Source organism: Phalacrocorax carbo, chromosome Z (assembly GCF_963921805.1).
Source record: "Phalacrocorax carbo chromosome Z, bPhaCar2.1, whole genome shotgun sequence".
NCBI lineage: Eukaryota > Metazoa > Chordata > Aves > Suliformes > Phalacrocoracidae > Phalacrocorax > Phalacrocorax carbo.
Window position 1 is genome coordinate 60557344 of NC_087548.1, and position 21585 is coordinate 60578928.

General features: G+C 36.7%; 1 protein-coding gene across 1 annotated transcript in view; it reads right to left on the reverse strand.

The window, feature by feature from the left end:
• Window positions 1-21585, reverse strand: part of FBXL17 (F-box and leucine rich repeat protein 17) — a 293287-nt gene that overhangs the window by 208130 nt on the left and 63572 nt on the right. The window contains exon 5 of the mRNA XM_064437981.1: window positions 626-733. Coding sequence (XP_064294051.1) covers window positions 626-733 — 108 coding nt within the window. The remainder of the gene's footprint in view (window positions 1-625; window positions 734-21585) is intronic.

The following is a 21585-nucleotide window of genomic DNA, read 5'->3' on the forward strand; positions in this document are numbered from 1 at the left end:
AGATGCATTTTTCCTCTGGATGTTTGCATGTTCTCTGAATTTACTTTCAGTTATGAATTTTAATCAATATGCTGTTTGTCCACCTCATTAAAGTCATTCATTCTATTGAACACTTCCATTATTTTCTGCAGGTTCACTTATGTTAGTTCTCCTACATATCACTTGCTTACATAAAAAAACAAAGCAAAGGAAATAAAATATATCTATCACAATATCTGTGTTCAAATACAAAAATGGATATATACAAAATATATGTGCATAGGGGATATAGTGTTGCAGTAAGGGATCTGTCTAAACCTCCTGCACTAAAAGTTTTGCACCCTCAATTATGGAATTTTGTTCTGTTAGTAACGGAATCTGGTGTAACTAGGCATTTTAAAGACTTTTGACCTGAACAGTATTATTATTTCCAAGAAGTCTCATCTCTTGAATATTTTTTGCTAAAGTGTGTTTACAGAGGGAAGACTCAATGTGTCTGCTCAAATAATGCAAAGTTCATTTATGTTGTCATGCTTCTATTCATGACAATTATTCATCGTATGTATAAACTTATCCTGCCTGATAGCTATGGTTTGGCACAAGCCAAACACATTAATGACTAGCTAAAAGTAGTGACAATACTTACATTAGTGAGGTGAATTACTCCTTTCGATGTAACAGAGCAGCCCATAAAACCGACATACTGCAGCTCAGGACAATGTTCAGCAAAAGCTTTCACTGACTCATCTGTCACCTACAGAAAAAATATACAGATAATAGTTGAATAGGTGATGTGAGCACATACTTAACACAGCCTAACCCATTTCTCTGTAACATTGGCAAGCTGTTCATTAATACTTTTATTATTATCAGCACTACTATTATTTATTTCAAGAGTTTGAGAGAAAACATCAGGTATGCAAACATATATATAAATGTGCATGAAAAGAAAGGAAAAAGATGACCTTTGGCAGAGTGGGACCATCTTCCTGGAGGAGAAGAAATGGAAGAAGAGAGAGAACTATGGTCAGCAATTCAAATATTATCATCATCCTGTTTACCTGCAAATAACCAGACCATTGTATCCACTGTTCTCATGAACTGTACGAAAACATGAAAATACTAACAAATTTGTTATTGCCATCCTGCAGACTCATGCTTTACCCACTGACACTGCAAAGAATTTGAATTGTTCAATACCTCAAGTTAATGTGCCTTTTCTAAGCATTTTTAAGAAAACAAAGCAATTTATTTTAACTTAAAGATAACATTACATCTGTTTCCCACACCAGACTTGTATCTCATAGTACTATACCATTTTGTCAATTATCAGTTGGAGACGCTACCTATTATTGTGATTTATTTATTCCTACAACTATTTTTTCTTTATATTTAAGTTTTTCTAATAAAAATATTAACTATGAAACACAATCTATTGCATAAATAATGCTTTGTACATAGACTAAATATTCAAAAGAACAACATTTTGTGAACTTTGTGAAGAATATAGTACTGACATGGGTATACTTAAGACACCTGTATATCTTCCTTTAAATAAGTTTAGGTTTTTTCCTGAGAAGTATAAATTCCCAGTGCAAATGACAGTAATTTTGGGACCATCTCTGTATTTTCCAGCCAAACTGCTCAGGAATGTCTCACTATATCCAGAATTGTAAATCCTGAATGATGAGAACATTCTGGGTTTGTAAGGAAGCCTTCTTGTTATCACATAACTCAGAAGGAAAACAAGTTTTGAAATATCTAGTCCACAACTGAGCCTCAGGTGAATACATATATAGGAATGTTATTCCTCCTGTGCTGTGGATCACCTTTATCCACAGTTCCAACTTGCCTAACATGTCACTTAACTGCGCACCGGCAGCATGTGGTGACCTTGGTGCAGACTTTGGCAAAACAGTTTCTGAAAAGATAGCCCAGAGATAAGGGAAGCCAACAAGATTATAGGTATAACACCACACAGAAGCTCTATTAGGTTGGGGTTACTGAATATGAGTATGGTTAGAGGTCTAATGCAGCTTTCTCAAAGCAACAATTTCTCGTTGAGCAAAGATTTTTATTGTTGCTCATCTGCCAAATAAGAGGCAAGCCTTTTGGGATAGCCTATTTAGAAGACAATGAAATTGAAAAGAAGCCAAAAGAAAGGGAAAAAGGGTCAGCTAAGCAGCTTCGGTCACAAATCGGGTAGCGATCATGTCATATCTACACAGACCCATGTCTCAGGACTGCCTACTTAAAGAAGAACAGCAAAACCAAAAAAATAAGTGTAGCAAGAAATATCTTCTTTGATTTTGATGTGACACGATCTTAGTCTTTATTTTTGCACACTCCTCGCAGTCAGTGTGGCTGTCCTCAGCTATTTGGGAATTCTAAGATACTGACTACCAAAAACATTTGACAAACTATCAGAAGTCAATGACTTACAGATTTGCACTATTTAGCTTTCTACCAGCTGGGGGGGGAGATTATCTTCTGTGCAGAAGATAAACTAAACCTTCTGCTTCAGCTAATGATCTAAGAGAAGGACCATGTTACAATGTTACCCTCCTCTCTCTACAGAGGATTAGAGTATGATTCTCTGTCGCAGACAAATTTGCTTAACAAAATTAATTCATGACAGAGCTTAACTTAAAAATTCAAATAATTTTTTACATATAGATGACATTTGGGTTCATGGGGACATTTTAAAAAAATTATGTCTTTCAATGTAAATAGTAAAATCACTACGTCTTAAAATATCTTCTGTTCACACCATGGAATTTTCTGCATTCTAAACACAATTTAGGAAAAAATAGTTTTGGTAAAAGTTAATAACAGTATATTATGACTATATATATATTAAATAGTTTACAGATTAGCAGTGAACCTTTTCAGTGCTCGTTAGATATGCAGCATCTATCTAGTCAGAAAAAGATTCATTACCTCTGTATGCCATGGAAGCTTCATGATTTTCCAAGTTTAGAAAAATTATTTACAATCTGTCAAAATGTAGTGTGGCATTACCTGAATATGCTTTACAATTACTGTGGTAGAAATCACCACTTTAGACAAGCATTTTGCTACTGCAAACAGCAATTTCTGTCCTTAAATCTTGACTTATAAATAAAACAGCAGTGCACGGAACCTGTTGCTGTCTTTAAGCTCAGCTCAATAACTGAACTCATCCTTTGCTGTCAGCCACAAAATTCCACCACCCGCAGGAACTGACTTCAAGTTTGATTGGGAAACACTGTAAAACTCTTCTCGATCAGCACTGTAATCTCAGAGTCAGCATTCTTTACTATAGTCGTGCCTAGGACTACATAATTTCTTTTTCAGAGCCTATGTCATTTATAGCAATTGATATTTTAATAACACAAATCCCACCCAGTAAGCCTGTAATGAAGGCTACTTGATATTCTGTTCAGTTAGCTACTCTTAACACATGACCACACTCACTGGTGACTGTATTAGTTGGGAAGGGATATATGTATCTACCTACACACAAACACACTTGGAATTTCACAAGAATGGCTTCTCATAAAGTGAATATATTAAGATACTATGTATAGAAATATCAGATCAAAACACTCAAACTAAATATCTGACAAAAAGGTAAAAAAAATTATTAGGTCTGTCCTCCTTTTTGCAGGGGTGGGAAAGAGGAAGAACATGTAATAGTTTGGAATTTATTTATAAACATATGGGTAGCATTATACTCAAGTACAATTACCTAGTCTTCCATTAGAATAACTGATAACTGAATCCTATCAGTCCTTATTTGTATATGCTCAAAAAATCAAAATAAAACAAGGTTTGGATGCAGTAGTATTATTTTTCGTTAGACCTATTTGTATAAGGGAGAAAAAAAAGCTTCAAACAGACCTGAAATAGAAGGAACAAAGCTAAACTTAAAGCTGGTTTTGGCTGGGATAGAATTAACTTTCTTCAAGGTAGTTTTCAAGGGCTGTTTCGGATTTGTGCTAGAAACTGCTCCTCACTCCACGCACCAGTGAGTGGCTGGGGGGGCACAAGGAGCTGGGAGGGGACACAGCCAGGACAGCTGACCCAAACTGGACAAAGGGATATCCCCATACCATATGACGTCATGCTCAGCATATAAAGCTGGGGGAAGACAGAGGAAGGAGGGGACATTCGGAGTGATGGCATTTGTCTTCCCAAGTAACTGTCCTGTGTGATGAAGCCCTGCTTTCCTGGAGATGGCTGAACACCTGCCTGCCCATGGGGAGCAGTGAATGAATCCCTTGGTTTGCTTTGCTTCTCTGCATGGCTTTTGCTTTGCCTATCAAACTGTTCTTACCTCAACCCACAAGTTTTCTTACTTCGACTCTTCCAATTCTCAGCACCATCCCACAGCTGGGGAGAGCAAGCAACAGGCTGGGTGGGGCTGAGTTGCTGACTGGGGTTAAACCACAACAAAAGCTTGAGTAAGTTTCTAAGGCTGAAAACAACTATTGTTCTGCTTAATTAGACTTTCATTTATTTTACCATTTGCAGTACAGATGGCTTACATATATACTTGAACTTTTATATTTCAACTCTATCATGCAGGCCAGCTTACTATCTCTACTACAAGTAAGTGCCAAAAATAGTAATCACTTTTATTGTACGGATGTGTTTTACACTCCCAAGAAATGGCCTGTTCTGCAGAATGAATGAAAGATAAATGACTTATGAAAAAAAATGCATGGAAAATTAGCAATGGCATGTATGCAACGATTATGCAATCTTAACACTGTCTCTTTGTAATGCCATATATAACTGTATGTTATATTTTCCTCAAAGGCCTCTTCACCATTTAGGAGATAGAACAGGTAAGTGAAATGTGTATTATAAATATGGCTTCTGCAAACTAACAAATATTTTAGAGTATAAACAACTGACATTCAGAGGTAAGATACAAACAGATTAGACTAGCATTATCTAAAAGCAGATTATCATAGATAATACACCACAGTTCTACACAAATTACCCTTGTCAACAACGATACAGAAATTCACAACCAATTCTTTTATAGATCACAGTACTGTTCTTCCAAGAATCTTTAATAATTGGATTGTCTAGTCGACCTTCATTGACTTTCATTCATCCTGTCTTGCTTGATGTTAGTCTTGCTTTGAAAAAGTAATATAGGATGATGAGGACAGATTTATAAGTTATGCACTAAAGCATTGTGAATGGGAAATACACTGGACTGGAACTAATGGTACAGATTTTGCTCCTATTAAAAAGATCTATGATAAGTGAGATATGGTTTAATCATTTTCTTTTTATGTATTGCAGCCTATTATATATTAATCCCAGTTCAGCACTGTTTTACGGAAATTCAATATTTTGACTATTCTGAAGTAGATTCTGTAAGTATTTGTTTATTTTACATTCTATTCAATAATTGAAGGAGTAAAGAACAGCTCTGAAGCAAAGATTATAATTCAAGAAGAAAGTTTGAAGTACAACAATATAAACCACTTAAATTCCAACTAAAAAGCCTCGCAATTAATAAAAACTTACAGAAGCCTAAACAGAAAAAACTGACAGATAGGAAGATAAATAGTAACTGACACAGAATGAACACCACATTCTCTTATTTGAACAGGTTCACTGCAATGTAAGTTGATCTTAAAATGCATTTTTTCCCTGTAAAATACATAAATACAAGTTTGCAAAATACGTAAAATATTCCTCAGAAGAAAGACAGCTAGCAGGATAAACTCTGCCAGAGCAAAATATGCTTTCATGTAAGTAGAGAATCAGTCTGCCATGAACGTAATGTTAAGTAACCACTGCAGAAGTTAGTGCTCACAGTAGAAGAAATCCCTTTTCTCCCAATCCTTTAAGTCTTTACCTGTCTCAGTCAGACACCAACTTAACCATACTTATTTTGGGGCAGCACAGGAAGAAGGGAAGGGTCAAGGAGGACTTACTAAAATTCAGTTTTAGGTTTGAAAAGAGACAGGCTCACAAAAAACTCAGCTGCTAATTCAGTCCTAAAACTTTCTTGCCTTAACTCTGTCTGTAGTTACTATATACTACAGACTAAGGTCTACAAATAACCCACTCAAAAATCTGCCCTGCAATGCTGTGTTTTATACCATGTACTCGAATGACATGCATTTTCCCTTGCCTGTTTTCCTTGAAATCCTTGCATGCCATAACTGACTATAATGTGCAGTTAGGCTAACCTCAGGCACAACTTTTACTTCTTTTTACCAAAATTCATTAAATGCATTCATTTCCGAAGATGCAGGCAAATCACACAGACCAAAGGCATTTATCCTGGCTAACTCAGCTCATCAGCTTTCAAGTGAGCTAAATTACATGCACAAAAATGTAACACATACAAAAAAGTAACAGAAAGCAATGAGATTGCTTGTATACAGAAATATCTATATCTACTGTAAACAAAGGCAGCCAGGCTACCACTGTTCTATCAGCAGGGAAGATACGAAATATCATTAAATTTTTTAAAAAAATCATAACAATGAAATAGTTTTGAGAGAAACTGACTGACTACAGGTATGTGCTTACATAAGGTCTTCCTGCTTAGCTTAAAATTTGCATTGCTACCTCTATACCAAAATAGAATCACCAATAGCTTGCCGAGACGCCAGGTAAAAGTTGAATTTATTGCACTTTGTCAAAGGGTGAAGATGGAAATAAAGGCTAGTCATTGCAAAGAATTACAATCAGATGATCCCTCTTTACCACACAGGGAGAGATGACATCGTCTCTCTTTTGACTAACACTTTGTACATTACTTTTTAACAAAGGGTCAAACTGAGATCACAATATTACACTAGAAGTTCAATACTAGTAAACTTTACACTGTTAAACTAAAACATAGAAACATTTAAAATTACATACACCTTCCTAGTCTAATGAGTAAGAAATTACAAGCAAATTGTTTTCATTTAACCACTTCTGAATCCAAATACAAATTCAATGTAATTTTTGAAGTCATTCCTACAAAAGGCTGCAATACTGAAAGTATTTACTTACAGATTTAATCCTGAGGTTCCACCAAACATGCCACGGCACTCATTAGCATCAGTTCCTAACCTTATTTTAATATTACAATTTACTAGAAATAGATTATACTAGTTGATTGACCCTGAATATAGACCCAACTCCTTTTAAATTAAATGGGATTACATCACAAACTTATCTTACAAACACACACAAATACTGATAAAGGGCTCTTTTGTTCTCCCTCCCCCAGAAAACAAGAGGCAGAAAAGGTAAAAAATGATGTTTAGGCTTAAAAGTTTCATTTTAAACTTAAACTGGGAAAGACTGTTCCTGTTCAATAGTAGTGATACATTGTTTGCTTTCCACAAACATCAACTTAAATTATTTTTGTCACAAAAGCTGTGACAAAGTAATTATTATTGGCAAAGACACATTTAATTCATTACTCCATACTGCAATTACAGAACATTGACAAAAATCAGGCACAGATAATCTGTCATCATGCTCAAATTTTCAGGACTCCCAAATTTCATTAGTGAACAGCAGCAAGGCAAGGCTCATCTTAACTAACTGCCATTGGACAAACTATGTATTTCTTCACATTCAGTAACATATGGATAAATGTAACCACTTGCTCAATCACAACAGAAATTCAACAACTGTCAGGTTTAACTTGCAGTTAATAAAGAAAGATTTAAGAAGTACTGCCAATTTCTAAGAGCAGCCAACATAGAGAAATATAAATATTTCTATTCCTTCATCTTTGAAGGAAACAATTTAACTGAAAAGGAAATTATCCCCATTTTTTAATATATATTTGTAAAGTTTAGGCTAGATTTTCAATCTTTTCACAGTCTGGGTTTATAAGTTTTGATTGGTTTCTTTTCATTATTAAAAAGGTCTTTATACAAAACAAATGTGCAGTCTTTCATAAAATAGAACACTGCTGATTACTAATGGAAGTAAAACTTGTTTCATTATTAACTGAAAGGGATGACTGTTAATCCATCACTAAGTGACTTTTTACAAATAAGGAAAACAAACCAAGAATTATCCTACAATATTTTAAGATAAACTTAATATTTAAATGTTAATTTATTTCAGAAATCTGTTTCTTGAAATGGGTCTCACCATTTAAGCTGAAACGTAAACATGAAATACAGAAGGAGAGCCTGTATTGCAAGGTGAACCTTACAATATGAGCTATTCCATCAGAATCAACAATTCACAGCACACCACACTAGTTCAGTAAACTAAACCATGGGCTCAGAGGAGGCCTTAGCTGCCTGAAGCAACATCCCAAAATATAGAACCAGTCTGGCAGTACTCCGTATGTGCTTGCTGCCTTGTATCTGTGAAGCACTAACTCTGCGGCTGTCTCATTTTGAGATGAGAACATGACATCTGGAGTTTCTACCCTGTGCACCCCTGGCTACCTCAGACCTCACAGGAACATACTCTTGATGAGGGTCTGTGCAACACTTACCAGATCCTCACATCTGAGAAGAGGAAAAGATTGAAAAGAATTGCATAAGTATTGTTTCCTTTATTCTTATACATAAGCTCAGGAGTTAGCATTACTATCTGCCCATGATGTGAGAGGAAGATAGACAAGAGTGTAAGGACTAATGTGAAGAGCTGAAAGGAGTATTTTATTTTATATTATTTTACCAGCTGGACTCATCAACTACATTCCAGCAACATCAACTACTTTAAAATATCACAAGTATTAAAAAAAACCTTCACAGTTTTGCAGTATACTCTGTTGAATGTTCAACTTATGGTAATCATAATTCTATCAGGTATGTATTTAGAATGCATTTGGATTTCATGTTTCTTCCTTGTTTTTAAGAGGATTGAGCAACTGGCTATACAGAATGGGTGTTCCTGTTTTATCTTGATAATAGTCCAAACCTATACAAATTCTTACTAAAGCATCTCAATTTTTAGATACAGAACTATAAGTAGCTCAGTTAAGGGCAGTACAGAGTACTCCTTCCATTTCTGTCACACAGTATCACTGCTTAGACGTATTTCTTCTCTTGATAGCTGTGCCATCAGTAACAACAGATTAGTTCCTTTTCCTATTTTGATCTATTTTATCCCCTGAATTAATTAATAAACAAAGCAACACACTTGGAACATATTAAGTTTGAAATAATAAATACAGACAACAACTATCTTCAAATGAGTTTAAACGTCTGGGTTAGAAAACAAATCTCAGTTCTCAATATAAATTATCTCTGATTCCCATTAACTCACAATTTAATAAAGTACAGTTTGAATGTAGTTATATTGAACAAGGCTATCAGCACACCCTAATTTGTTTGTTGCAAAATGCAAATAAAATTGTAAAAACAATTCTTCAGCTTATAAAATATTGCCCTCCTAGCAAAAGAGAAAAATTTATTATCAAAATGTGTTTACTCTGGATTAGCAAAACACTATTTCCAAAATAAAACTCTACATCTTTTAAACAGCATATATGCATAACCTGATAACCACTCATATTTCAGAAAAAAAAAAACAAACCACCAACCACACACACAAAAAAACCTACTTACAGACAAATAGTGCCACTATATTACAAATTATGTAGTGAGAACAAAGCATCAGGAATACTGTATATTCACAAAAGGTTATGGTAAAGGTAAGCGTTGCTCAGCATATTATGCACTCCTCTGTTTAAAAATAATTTATAAGAATTAAAAATAATATCCTGCCCATCCTTTTTTAGTCATAATACTGAATCAAAAAGACTGATGTGTCCACATGCTAAGAAATATTTAAAGCTTTTTCATTTAGTATCATTCTGAATAAAAAGGAAATACTTCCATGTAACTGCAAAATAGGTCCACGGTTTATTGGTCTAGCCACTTAATCTCTCTTTCTTGTGTAAGTAGTGTATGAATCAAATATTTATCCTTTTTGTGACAGATGACGACTTTGCATTATCTCCCTTTTTAAAGCCCCCACAGCTATACAAGCATATTTCCTATTCAGTTTCATTTCGTTCATTAATCTGGTTATCTTCTGAAGGCCTCCTAATGGCTCAAATAAACCCCTTCAGTTTTCCTGGTCAAGAATCTGACAAATCCATACTCCATTCATTAAAGGAACCATCATGATCATAGCATACGCTTGCTCTGTTGTCAGATCATTGTCATGGGCAAAACTAATCTATTATTTCCTCAATATTTTTATTTCAGGTAAGAAACTTAAATACCAGCTTAGGCAACACTCTCACTGCTAGCACACTACACCAACTCAAAAATAGTTGTTTCTGACAGATTTTCACATACTAAGACTGTTGTATTATATTGTCCTGTATTAAAGCAACAGAGCAGAATGAACATACTGTAACTCTCCTTCTACCAAAACCTACTATATGCATCATTGTGGTGTAAGGGTAAGTACTTGCCAGATTCTTCACTAGGTCTAAAGAAGTTTCCTCAGTGGAACAAAGCGATAACCAAACTGAAGCAAGCCAAAACACTGATAAAAAGAGTGATTTTATTCTAACCAAACCCTCAAATCCCTCCATCTTGCCAGCACATAAACATATTCCTAGTACGTAATGCAATCAGTAATACAGGCTTGTAACACCTACATAGCATTAATACGTATGACAGTGGTAACACAGGCATTGTAACCTCTAAGGCTAATAGGCACACAAAGACAGCAAACATCTGGTATTTATTCATGCCTACAAAATCATCCAGAAATCTGAAGAGGAAAAATATGATATAATGCTTGGTATCACAAGTTTATTTTAAGAGATAGTAGACATGACTGAAAAGGTAATCTTCTAAAATAATGTGAACATTTTCTCTCAAAAAAAAATTAGACACTTAGAACACTTAGTACAACTAGAAAACGACACAATTCCAGTTCAAATATTTTCTTCAATTTTCGGAGACACCATGTTATTTTAGTGAGCCAGGAAACTCAAGCAGAAGTTGTGAATGTAGTGTAATGTGTACACACAGTACAGCCTACACCATAAAAACCACTAAAGAAATCATCACATTCGAATCTGTTTTTCATGTAACTATGTTTTTTTAAGCTAAATCTACTCATACCAGCCGTACATAAAACTACACAACTAAAAGTATGACATCACAAAGCTGATATCATCAACTGTAACAAATAGGTAAGGCTGCCAGCAGCAAATATATACAGATTGCTACTGCAGACACTGAAATGGGACACAAATACCAAAATCTTTCTTGTAACCCACCTTCAAGACATTTCCATCCTGACATTCTGTACACATTATTTACAGATACATCACCTCCCTCCTCCTCTTTCACAAGCATAGAAAGACAAGATTTCCCAAAATTTTCCAGAATAGGTCACAGGTGCAGAAGTGTTGCCTGCCCAATCCAGCCAAATAAATTTCATCCAGGAAACCATTCAATCCTGGTGATGGGGATTCTATCTGAGGCATACGGTCACCATATGTTGCAAATAATGGGATAAAGACACACATTAAGGGAGGGAAGGAAAAAGTCTTCTGTTGTAAATTACACTCTTCAACATGAAGCATGGGCTCCTTACTGGTGAAAGGTCTCCCGTGTCACACAGGAGACAGGAGACAAAATAAAATGAGAAAATTTCCTACATATTGCAATAAATACAAGTTAAGACAGCAGAAGAACTATGATTACAACTGCGTAGGTCAAAGAAAGTAATTTCATAATTAAGTGTTCTTCCTCTTCCATACTTTAATAACTTTACTCCACAAGGGGAAATGGCAGAAGGTATTTTATTGAAAAACATTAAATGACTCTGTACGTAATATCTAAAACCAACATTCTATAGCAAAGCTCAGAAAAGAATACAAATCATTTAATGGACATTACCATTCCATGGGATACCACAAGAGCTTCTTAGAATAGTTACTTCTTGCTCGAACAAACTTATGTATCAGTCTTCCTGGGTAGCACACATTATACAATATTTGCCATTATGCTTAAAATAAACAACACAGAATGTAACTCAAATTGCAGATACAAACAAGGTTGCCAGCTGAATTTATTTTAATGCATCTCTTAGGGAGGGCAGAGAACTTTAAAATTTTAACCAGCCTTGCAGACTTCCTTCTGATACTGTAAGGTGTTAAAATTACATTCTCTTTGAGAAGTCCTTCTAAAAAGAAAAAAAAGATTAACTATGTGTTCAGGAAAAAAGTTTCTTGTAATACAGGTTAATCGACATGGTATTATCTTTATTATCGGCTAACAGACAGGATATGAGGTATTCAGTAGTAATGGTTACTCATCCTGCTCAATCTGAGTACTAGAAGTCTTCAAGTTTCATTAACGAAAAGTCTAGAATATTCCATACTATTCCAAGGCTACAAAAAACAGGTAAAGCCAGAATCCAAATCCTAACTGGAGCAGATTTTTTTTTTTTCAAAGCACCTCTATTCAGAACAGATAGGAATCACAAGTTCAGATGAACTCAGGAAACGTAGGATGAGCTTAAAGTCAGTGAAAGTGAGACACATTGCATAGAAATTGAAATGTTTTTGGTTTGATTTATAAATTATCTCCACACAACAGAACTACCATTAAAAGGAAACACTTTGTAAGAAGAAGCAACCAGAAGAGATGTTTTCCTTGTATCTTTTCCCTTAGTGAACTGTATGCATTAGAAATAATTTAAAATAAATTACTGTTAGAACAGTCTGGTCAAGTACTACCACCAATCCACATATTATACTAATCTGAAGCAGAATCAGCCTTAAATCATGAAGCAGTTAAAATCTCGAAATGTGTCAGACACAATGAAAAGACTAATAGGAAGAGGATGTGATTTAATATAGATCTCTAAGTTCACACTTGCATGAAATATTTTTGTTTTCGTGCTTTCTGATCTACTCAGCACTACAATCAGGGGACATATGGTCTGCTCAGCAAAAACGCTAGCGTAACAGGCTGGACATCATGATTTTCTTAGCAGCAGCTTTAGTCTTGTCCCTACATTCGTGATTTGATATAGAGTTTTCTGAGAAATTTTATCATAAGTAGTAAACATGCGACACCCTGTGAGTTATTACGTGAATGATACTGGCCTACAATGAAAAGCGGCAGGAAAATTAGTCATTAAAATGGTAATCTTCAGCATTCACTACTGTGATTGACTGCTTCATTACAATCACAGTTTGATATCAGCAGTAACTGGTAGGAACGACCTCCAAACATAGCAACAATAACAAAAATTATAACAGCAGAAATAGAGCTTTAATATGCATATACATGAGGACTCAGATGCAAATACACAGTGTGGATCAAAAAAGTTAAAAGAAAACCTGCTATTCCACAGGATACATATACACATTCTCGCATGCACTTCAGTGGAAATCTAATTGATAGATTTTAGCAAATAATCCCTCTAGTCCAGAAAAGAAAACTCTTAAGTGGCAGTTCTGCACATTCTATGCTTTATTTCTTATACAACCTTTTTTTTGTTCAGTTAATAATAGTACACTATTATATCTTGTGACAATAAATTGGAAATATTAAAATAGAAATGGAGCTGTATTTTTCTTAATGTTTGCACTAAAAAACCCAAACAAAAACCCCCCAAAATCCTAAAACTTTTGCTTTGTCCAAATCACAATAGCAACAAAAACCAATTACCTCCAAAATACATCAAAGAAATGGTGTTTAGAACCGGTAACAGATAATCTCCCCAAATTCTTCATAACACACCTGCTGCTTTAATTTTTTTTCTAAACACACTTTTGCACCAAGTAACTTGTAAAAACAAAAATAGGGGGATTTTTGTTTTGCTATTTTGTTCTCAAATACTTAAAGCAGTCTTGATTTTTTTTCCTTTCTGAAAGCTGGGCGAACAAGGAAGTCGTCAGTGTTATTTGGTAAGAATATCATACGTACAGTAGTCTACCTGGCTGGTATCATTTACATCACTAATATTGATCTATCGGAGTTAAGTCTGAAGAGGCCATCTGGACGCAGACAGCAAAAGAAATTGAGAATATGTAAAAATAAGGACAAATAAATTACAGTCAGGGAGGCACTTAAACGTATTAATGATAGCCATTTACCTTTTTGTGAACTGGATTAAATAATTTTATATTTCCAAAGCCATAGACAAAAATAGGAAGACGAATCATCTTGTAAGGGCCCTCAACTGACACAGTAGGAATTGAAGGAGCAGGAATCTACAGCTCCAAGAGAAGGACAAAAATATAGAAACTAGACATTAAGGATGTTTCTCTGTCATATACCAAGGCAGAACTTGAAACTGGCCCAGTAAATTATGGCTGAGACATTAAAAAAAATAATGTATTAGGAGCATGTAGGTGATGTGAGTGTGAATATAGGCTGGATTTGATTTTTTATCCTTACACGTTGTCTAAAGGCATACGAAAGACCTGTTCAGATTATTTCAATCTACCACTGCATATATGCATTCAAGAACAGCATCTTGCTGATGGGAAATACAAGTGGGACTACTACAGTAGTTATGACTGGAAGCGGCTACAATCCTGATTAAGCCTGGTGCAGAACCAGACCTCCATGCAGGGAGGCTGAAACAGGAGAACCTGTCATCACATGCATCCACAACCTGAGGGCTGACAGGCTTGTGTGAATCCCTGTATGCTGTGTGATAATGGCAAGACCAGCACAAGAGGGTGCTGAAGTTCAGCAATTCAGAAAGAAGGGAGCGAAGAGCAGGAGCAGAAGTGAAGAACAACACCTGCTTGCTCTTCCCAGAATTCAGCTCATTCAGAAAATAGGGACCACAACTGTTGCTAGTCTTTAGACCATCACAGAGAAGGAAAGGGGAAAAAAAAAAACAAAACAAACCCCAAATTAAAAGTAAGAAACAAGCAAGCAGGCAGAAAGGAGAAAAAAAAAATCTTATCTTGACAGTTCTTCAGCTTTGCTTATCTTATTTACTAAATCACTAAGTCAGTATGCCTTGATTTAACCCTGGTAGGCAGCTAAGCACCACTCAGCCACTCACTTAATCCCTCACCCAGTGGGACGGGAGAGAGAATCAGAACAGTAAAAGTGAGAAAACTCATGGGCTGAGTAAAGACAGTTTAACAGTTTGTTTTGTGTTTTGTTTGGGTTTTGTTCAATTGGGGGGTGGGGGAGGGAATAAACCAAGAAAAATAGTCAATGGAATGGGGAAAAATCCACCACCAAATCCAAAACAATTGCTCACAACCAACGGACTGATGTCCAGCCAGTCCCCGAGCAGTGGCAGCCTGGCCAACCTCCTCAGTTTTATTACTGAACATGACACCATATGGTATGGGATATCCCTTAGGTCAGTTTGGGTCAGCTGTCCTGGCTGTGTCCCCTCCCAGCTCCTTGTGCCCCCCAGCCACTCACTGGTGGGGTGGGGTGAAAAGCAGAAAAGGCCTTGACTCTGTGTGAGCACTTCTCAGCAGTAACTAAAATATCCCTGAATTATCAACACTGCTTTCAGAAAAAAAATCCAAGCCATAGCCCCATACAAGCTACTGTGAAGAAACTGAACTCTACCCCAGCCAAAACCAGTACACAGTATTATCACAAATTCTTTTTAAGAAAGTCAAAGCTTAAAAAAAAAAACAAACAAACAAAAAAACCCCACACAAATACACAAAACCCAAAACCACCACAAAATGAACACCCCTTCAAAGAAATAAACCCGATTCTGGATAGACACAAAGTATTTTTTTCTAGGCAAGCTAGTCAAAAAGATTTTTTTGAAAGAAATAACACATTTTTTTCTTGATCTTTCTAATCTTTGCCAATATAACACCCTTCACCTTTACCCACCCTCCCCTATTGGTAAATATGACAATTACAAGCAGGAAAGTAATTTTTTATGCCAGAGCTGTGAAACAAGCTATATAAATCGATAGGGGAAGACGAGCCATTACCTTACTGAAAAACACACAAACTATTGCCAGCCTCCTAAATCGTGATCAATTCCTTCACAAATCAGCTGCAATTTTGTGAAAAGAGCAAACTATACAATATCCAATGCTTTGCATAATCAATGCATCTTCAACACCTCCAGCTTTTGGCAAAGCAATCAATTAGGTCAGCTCTCAAATAACCATCAGTAGCACCCAAGTACACTGCTTAATGACTTCCAGTTGTACTGCATCAGCTATTTTTTTTTTTTGGAGGGGAAAAGTGAGGGGACACATGGGATGGGGAAAGCAAGAGAGACAGAGACAGCAAGAATGAAGTTCTCCCTACCCCTAAGTATAAACAGAAGAACAATTACGTTGTTTCTATTCCCAGTGTAATATCTGGAAAGGTGTTAAATTTATTTTTGTTTCATGTCTTTCTCCATCCTTATCTCATCCCCATCTCTCATCCCTATCCTTTACTCTCCCATCCTCATACACCTGCTGAACCAGCAGAATATAAACGACTGCTCAGGCCTCTTCAGGCTCTCCTTGGCAGCCTCTTCCTTCAGAAAAACCACAATGACCAGCCGGACAATCATAAAACTTATCTCCTACCATGTTCCTTTATCCTTGGACAGTTGGACCCTTAGCTAGCTCAGTCTCATTACCTTGAAATGAGACTTGCAGAGCCAGTGTCTGTCTGTGCAAACTCATTAACTCAATTCCTCTTCTTCTGACCTCCTTAGCATAATTTGTTCAAACAATTACAAGAATAAACTTTAAGGAAAGAAAAAGGATGCAGAGGTAAACGTAGAATTCAAACCACACATTTACCACATTAACGGTACTGTCAACTTAGCATCTGTATTTTTTACAGTTGTTTGGGGAAGTTTTCTTGGATGAAGAAAACGCAGCAACAATTTATATGAGTAATGTCCTTCACAGACTATCACAAAATAAGTTATTAAACTGAGGAAGGTGGCAATCAATAAGCAATTAGAAGACAGGAAAGGAACTGGTTAAGATGGAGATAGCAATGAACTGGATTGCAAGGAGAATAATTGAGCTGGGTGGGGTGAACAGCAGAGTTTGTAAAATAACAATCTTGAGATAGGTATTAAATAGTTTTATTAAGAAGAATGTACAATTCCCAAAAAGCAGAATGCCATGAACTTTGCTGATAAAGTTGAGAGTACAATCAGCACAGATGAGAATAACACACCTGTTCACGAAGAACAGGATGAGTTTGAAGACTGGAGTAAAGCAAATAGGATAAAACTGAAGAGCATTGTGTACAAAGTCATTAGAACTTCTGTTACAAACTCAGCTCTTATCGGCTAGAAACGCATCAGAGAAGAAAACACTGGGTATACTATCTATTACAGATTAGCACCACAAGCACCAATTTAGATGAAGCCATGCAAAAGAAACTGCCCTATAACGTATCAGGCAAGGTTTTCCTACAACAGAGAAGGAACACCATTCTGCAAGGCATTCAGTGAAAGTATGTAACAGAAATTCTCTGCAACTCTGTTCACTCATATTTGGACCAGCCAAAGGTAAAGAGGTACCAAAATCATGGAATGGAAGCAAATGGAAACTTCAGAATAGCACAGAGTTTATCAAAGATAAAGCCAGGATCTGATTTCTCCCCGAGATACACCAGGAGGTGAGAACATAATTATCTTAGCTAAGGACAATTATAATCACAGATCTTATGTGGAAAGACTGGTAACAAATAAAGACTAGGAATTCAAATGAAGTTTCAAATTTCACAGCATTTCAACTTCTCAATATTAATAGTGTAAGCAATTTAACTATTTTTTGGATCAAAACAGATATACTTCCAAACAGCACTTAATCATGTGATTAGGTATGCTAGCAAGCAATGGGAGTCCCTGATGCAATAGGTCTCTCTTCCATGTTTCCATATATTCCTTACACTAGTTAAATAAACAGCCAAGTCTCATAGACTTTAGGAACCTCGAGATTAAACGAGAAATTCCAAGGAGTCTGGACTACATGGCAGAATTCAATGACCATTACTACAGAGGAAAATTTTGGAACAGTGTTGTTCCCACTGAATCAGCAGTATAGTAGTCAGAACATAAAAACGTAACTGTAATCATGGCTGCCAGCAGATTTGCTTAGTGATTTTTTTACTCTTCTCAATGACTTAAAATGCCAAATAGGTCTCCAGTTCATGATGACAAATCCTTCCAAAAGCATACCCGTTTCAAAGATAAAAGCAGAAGTAAAAAGAAAAAAAAAAAAACAAACCAAAACCACCACCACCCAACTGGCTAGGACTCTCATCCAGCAGAGAGACTATATACATATATATTAGTCAGTAACCAGCAGAAAAAAATTGTTTCAGTAGTATATATGTATTGTTGGGGGAGTACCAAATCTGATATCTCCCCAAAATGCATATGAGACAACATCAAAAGCTTATTGGGTAAACGTTTTCAAAGGACTGCTATAAGAAAATACTTTGCTTTCTGAAGGATAAGGACAATATCCTTGCTACATATTGAAAAACTTATATTACCAAAATTAGAACTGCATCTATATTAGTAAACTTCTTGTGTTTTCAATTGTGGGTTTTAATTTCATGAGATCTTATCTAAGGGATGCACATTTGTTTTGTTTCCACATGCTTCAAAGTCTGGTGGTAATTTTCTTGTGAGAAATAGATCCAGTAAGTGCCCTGTGCAAATATACTTAACCCAAGGCCCATGGAATCTGCTTTAGTGGGGTAAAGGCATCTAACAGGGACTGGAAAGACAGGAAGACTTAATACCTGACAGTGACTGCCACTAAAATGGCTGTTTTCCCCCAAAGTGAGAACTGTTAGCCTGAAAATGTGCCCTACACAAACAGGAAAAAGCAACTGCCTCATTTTGCAGCTGTTTTTATTTCCTATCTCATTGCTTCACTGCACTGCAAGAACCCCAGGGAACTGGTCATGCAGTTTATTCAAAGCACTCTTGTTACTGTAAGAATATGAAAACAATATCCCAGCTTCACTATGAAATGACCTTGCTGATCTGTATAACATTTGTCAGAGACTAATAAAATTTGTAAAGATACTTGCTGATATGATTGATTGCATTCTTCACTGCTCCAGTTACCTCAAAGTAAATTGCCTGTCATTATAATGATGACTTTTCTAAGTGCAGTTTCTTAATTTTTTCCTCAGTCTTTCAAGAGCAATCTCACAATAGATTGAAAGTGTTTATGGATCAATAACGTGCAAGAATAAAATACTGCATTCTAACAAGTATTTTTAATCTTCTTGCTTATAAGGTGCTGTGACAGAGCGTTAGCAGAGAATGTAATTTCTAAGTAACAGAAAATAATATCCAAACCTAGTTTGCACATATCCAGCACCATCCTACAGATTCTGAATAGTACTAGGTGCTGGTGATTCATGGTTGTCCCAGTTGACAAAAAAAAGTGAAAATATTGATAAAGAAATTGTAATCAACACATATTCTAGACATACCTGATCACAGTCTGTCCTGGTAAGCTACTCAAGTGTGTATGACCTGTTTTTCCCTGACACTGTATCACATGGTACCATGATAACCAGAAAGGCTTTGAAAGGAGACAGAAAAGATTCAGACCATTTACTCATTTGAGGTCTAGGCATGATAAAAATGTCTCTATTACTTTCGGTCTCTGAAAACGGCACATCTTAATTCATATGGGAACCCAGTTACCCAGGTAATGCTGACAGTGTACTTTAGGATAGGGTACTTGGGAAGCAACTGTATCTCTCTACAAAGAACAGTAAATGTTCTGCATAGATGAGAAAGCTTTCTCATTCACAGCCAGGTGCACCAATGTCACAGGTCTAGATGCTCTTAAAGGAACTCTCCTCTAAAATTCACAAAGGCAAAGTTGAAAGAATTGCCAGGGAAGAGGAAATTTCTCTGTAGATCAACTTTGTTCACTAAGAATTCAGCCAAAAAGAAGGCAGCCTCCAAGAGGAACTCACAGTTAGAGAGGTTCCAGCTCCAAATGAGAATTACTGATTTGTACCACCTACAGAGACTGCAAAAGATGGCACACTAAATTGTTGCAAGCAAAACTGGCTGTGGTGGGCTGACCTTGGCTGGCTGCCAGACACCCACCCAGCCACATCCTCTCCTCAACAAGACAGAGGGGAAAATAAGAAGGAAAAGCTAATGGGTCAAGGTAAAGAGATCACTCACTGATTACTGTCACAGCATAAACTGACTTGACTCCTCCTACCTCCTCCCCTCCCTGAGGAGTGCAGGGGCATGTGGAATGGGGGCTGGGATCAGTCCATAACAGCTCCTCTCCACTACTCCTTCCTCCTCACACCCTTCCCCTGCTCCAATGTGGGGTCTCCCCTGCAGGATGAAGTCCTTGATGAACTTCTCCAACATAGGTCCGTTCCACTGGTGCTGTCCTTTAGGAACAGACTGCTCCACTATGTGTCCCAGACAGGCCATAGTTCCTCCCAGAAAATGTGCTCCTGTCTGGGCTCCCCTCGAGAGGCCACAGCTCAAGGAGCCTGCTCTGATACATGCTCTCCATGGCTGCAGCTTCCTTCAGGGCATCTCCACAGGCTGCACTATAGAAGTGTGCTCCACCATAGTCTTCTCCAGGGGCTGGCAGGGGAATCTTTGCTCTGGCACCTGGAGCACCTCCTCTCCTCGTCCTCCAATGACCTTGCTGTCTGCAGGGATGTTTCTCACAGTTTTTCCTCACTCCCCTCTCACATTCTGAAGTGCAGCACTTTTTTCCCCTTTCTTAAATACACTTTCCCAGAGGTGCTGCCACCTTGGCTGAGGGGCTCAGCCATGCCCTGTGGTGGGTCCACTGGTGCTGGCTGTGTCCCACATGGGGCAGCCCTGGACTCTCCTCTAGAGGCTGCCCTGCAGCCACCGCTGCCAGCACCTCACCAGAGACACCCATGACACTGACCAAATAACAAAAAATAAAACCCGTCAGAAAAAAAAAGTGAACTGGTTGGGACTTGACTAGGTAGGAGCAAGGTAAAGAGACTATATAATGTATCTGAACATGGCAACTTGATGTAGACTTAACAGTGACTACTTCTAAATTACAGCTTCTCATTACCTTGGACTCCAGAAAGTCAAGGTTCAAACTCATGCCCTAACACATACTTTTGCATTCTAATACACAAAAACATTTTATGGCAAAGTTTTATTTATAGGCTCATATTGCTTATGGGAAAAATAAGGGAATACCTTATTTAGGTAATAACAGGATTTATATATGTATAAGCCTAGAATATGGGATATATAATGCATTACATATTGTACCTACATATAGAATATTATATATTAATCCTATAATGTGTACATGTAACAAATACAGGATTATATATATTATAAATATACATAAATATAATAGGAATTATGTAGCTTCTACTTTTATTAGCCAATCCCCACAGTTTTTACTAAAAGTGCACAATTATCCCATTACACACACAGATTCAACTGCTTCCAGTCACAGACATGATCTGAAGCAATGTCACGAAGACTGCAAATCTCTTTAAACCCACTCTCTTGCTTTTACTACTGGATCACTGGTTTAGCTTTAAACACCTCTCAGTTCACAGCATCCTATTCATTAATATTTTCAACTATAAAGTATAATTTCACATACTTCCATTAGGGTACTCTAAAGGTTAAAGCAGTATCTTCAGAAGCTAAACTACAAGAAGAAGA